This window comes from Haemaphysalis longicornis, unplaced genomic scaffold, assembly GCF_048455015.1.
Source record: "Haemaphysalis longicornis isolate Haplotype H1 unplaced genomic scaffold, Haemaphysalis longicornis Haplotype H1 scaffold_4, whole genome shotgun sequence".
Classification (NCBI taxonomy): domain Eukaryota; kingdom Metazoa; phylum Arthropoda; class Arachnida; order Ixodida; family Ixodidae; genus Haemaphysalis; species Haemaphysalis longicornis.
This window is the reverse complement of record NW_027526361.1, coordinates 39,390,433-39,393,751: the sequence shown is the minus strand read 5'-3', so window position 1 is coordinate 39,393,751 and position 3,319 is coordinate 39,390,433. Positions and strand designations below refer to the sequence as shown.

Below are 3,319 nucleotides of genomic sequence, written 5' to 3'. Positions count from 1 at the left end.
TAGCACCGGAGGATATTCCCAAGACCGCAATAACAACGCCGTTCGGAATGTTCGAGTTCCTACGCATGCCTTTCGGCTTACGCAACGCCGGCCAAACTTTTCAACGGTTCATGGATGGCGTTGTCCGTGGCCTCGACTTTTGCAAGGTATACCTCGATGATCTTCTGATTGCTAGCAGCACTCCTGAAGAGCACGAGCGGCATCTGCGCTACGTACTTCAGCGACTGACAGAGAACGGCATCGTTATCAATACGGCAAAGTGCGTGCTTGGGGTACCGACACTATCATTTTTGGGCCACAGCATTTCAAGTGCCGGAGTACAGCCCCAGAAGGACAAGGTGGAAGCAGTACGGCAGTTTCCACAGCCGAAAAACCTCCGCCAGCTTCGAGAGTTCCTGGGACTCGTGAATTTCTACCGTAGGTTTATCCCGAAATGCGCCAACATCCTTCACCCTCTCCACAGCCTACTTGCGGCATCTGGATCTAAGGCAACTGCCATTCAGTGGAACGACCAATCCACACAAGCATTCCGGATGATTAAGGAAGCTCTCGCAAATGCTACCATGCTCACGTACCCGCAGCCTGGTGTTCCTCAATGCGTCATGGTGGACGCCTCCGATGCAGCGATTGGAGCCGTGTTGCAGCAGAGGGTGAGCGGAGTGTGGCGACCAATTTCCTTCTTCTCCAGAAAACTGAGCCCGTCCGAACGAAGGTACAGCACCTTTGGTAGGGAGCTCCTGGCCATATACGCGGCTATCCGGCATTTCCGGCATTATGTGGAAGGACAAGAATTTTTTGTGCTCACGGATCACAAGCCACTCACCTACGCATTGCGCGCGAACTCCGATTCTTGTGCGCACGTGGCACGGGAGCTCCGCCAAATGTCGTACATCGCAGAATTCACGACAGATATACGCCATGTTAGTGGCACGGATAATGCTGCTGCCGACGCTCTTTCGCGCGGTCCAGTGAATGCCATCAGCCTGCCGAGCGGCGTGGACTTCACCACACTTACGACGGCTCAACGCAGTGATGGAGAATTGAAGCGTCTACTGACGTCTTCAACCAGCGCCTTGAAGCTGCAATGGTTGGCAGAACCCACAGGATCCGTATGCTGCGACATGTCTACAGGCAGGGCCCGACCGTTCGTCCCCTCGAACCTCCGTCGCAGCATTTTTGACTTGCTGCACAGCCTGGCGCATCCCGGGATTCGAGCCACGCAACGGCTATGCACAGCGAGGTTCGTGTGGCCAGGAATAAACCGGGATGTCCGACACTGGACACGAGAGTGCCTCGCATGCCAGCGCTCCAAAGTTCAGCGACATACTGTGACCCCCTTGGGATCCTTCCCTCTGCCGGACTGTCGATTTGCCCATGTGCATGTTGACATTGTGGGACCACTGCCGTTGTGTCAGGGGCAAAGCTACTTGCTAACCTGCATCGATCGCTTCACGCGATGGCCGGAGGTCGTGCCCATTCCAGACATGACTGCTGATACCGTCGCTCGCGCATTTATCTTCCACTGGGTGGCCCGCTTCGGAGTGCCGGCAACCGTGACTACGGATCGCGGAACACAGTTTGAGTCCGCCCTATTCGCAAGCGTCACCCGGCTCTTGGGTACTTCCCGCATCAGAACAACTGCCTACCATCCGATAAGCAACGGTATAGTGGAAAGGTTCCATCGTCATCTGAAGACGAGCCTGACGGCTACTGCGAGTCACAGTTGGGTAGAGGCACTGCCGTTTGTTCTGTTGGGCGTTAGCACGGCTCTGAAAGCAGATATTGGATGCTGCTCTGCTGAACTGGTGTACGGAACAACGCTTCGCCTCCCAGGGGAGTTTTTCGCTACCAGTAAGGACGAGAACGTGTACGCGAACGCGGACTACGCCGTGCGACTGCGAGACATCATGAGCAAGCTACGCGCTGTTCCTCCGCGTCCGCCCGCAGCCCGGCCAGTCTACGTGGACCGGGAACTCTCCTCCTGCTCTCACGTGTTTGTGAGGCACGACGCCGTACAGCGTCCACTCCGGCCCCCGTACGACGGGCCTTTCAAGGTGCTGCGACGGGCAGACAAGCACATTACAATCGACAGAGGTGGTCGTCACGACGTGCTTTCTCTAGACCGCGTAAAACCAGCACACGTGGACTCCGACAGCGAAGCACCTGCACCACCTCGAGCTCCATCTTCGCAGGCACCCCCGGCAGACCACGTAGCGCAGCCCCAACAAATCCTCAAACGGTTCACGCGGAGTGGACGGTGGACGAGACCCCCGGTGCGCATGAACTTATGAACCGCAGTGGGTCGTCCGAGTGCGACCGTTGTGCGCGCACTCACTAGGGGGGGAGTACTGTGGCGACGCAAAGCGGCGCTTCTGTGTGCGGTGCAGAGAGCGCATGCGCCCGCACGAGAAAGTTATCTTCGAGACGAAGGATGATAATAAAAGTTCAGTTGTTGTTTGGGACGCGAGTTGTTCACTTGCGAAGCTCTGCCGAGCGACGCGTTCCAACAAACTCTTCAAGTCGCGCATATCATGGACACCGCAGACATTCCTCCTTTTCTTCCATTGTAAGAGGGGAAAATTTTGAATAGGCTGGTTTTGCGAGAGCCGCGACAGTCGTATTCACGTTTTCGATGCCCAGTTTACACTTTGAAGAAACACAAGTGACACCCCCCTCTACCTACCAAGGGGGCTGGTCTAAGCACTTAGCCCTCCCCACCCCCACCCGTTTAGCCACTCCACCGTGCGATCAATGGCTAGTTTTCGAGTAGAACCAACACCGAATGCAAGAATAAATCGATAGAGAAAATTATGAATTATTAAAATGGATGCACGCGCGCTTAAGCTAGCTCGTTTCCTTTCTTTCTTTCTTTTCGCCGTGGTTTGGCGGACGGGGAAGGGGGGGAGGGGAGATAGGAAGCGACTAAAAGCAGCAGCGTCTTGCAGCGGTGGGTGAAGTGAAATCAAAGCCTTTCGGTAACACTTGAATTAAAATATTAGAGTTGTTCACATGAATGCTGAAATAAAAATGGTAGAAGGGAAGTAAATTAACAACGTTAATTTTTAACATTTAATTTCAAAATTGGGTTTTAGGCGGTAATGCTCTCGAACGTAAAATTATATCGTCTGACGAAACGAAAGTATTAAAGCTAAAATGTTTAAAGAAGTGCCTGGGACATCCCGTGCACCGAAATGTCCGCGCCGAGACGTGCTGCACCGAACTGTCCTACACATGTCCGGATCCCCCACTGTTTTTGCATATTTTCTTTTCCCCCAAATCTCTCTCTCTCTCTCTCTCTCTCTCTCTCTCTCTCTCTCTC

At 54.0% G+C, this 3,319-nt stretch overlaps 1 protein-coding gene across 1 annotated transcript; it reads left to right on the top strand.

The window, feature by feature from the left end:
* The first annotated feature begins 563 nt into the window (after window positions 1-563).
* LOC144179723 (uncharacterized) lies at window positions 564-2,291 on the top strand. The gene is made up of 3 exons (XM_077708166.1): window positions 564-650; window positions 1,132-1,240; window positions 1,834-2,291. The coding sequence occupies exons 1-3, from the start codon at window positions 564-566 to the stop codon at window positions 2,289-2,291; spliced, it is 654 nt and encodes a 217-aa protein (XP_077564292.1).
* The last annotated feature ends 1,028 nt before the right edge of the window (window positions 2,292-3,319 follow it).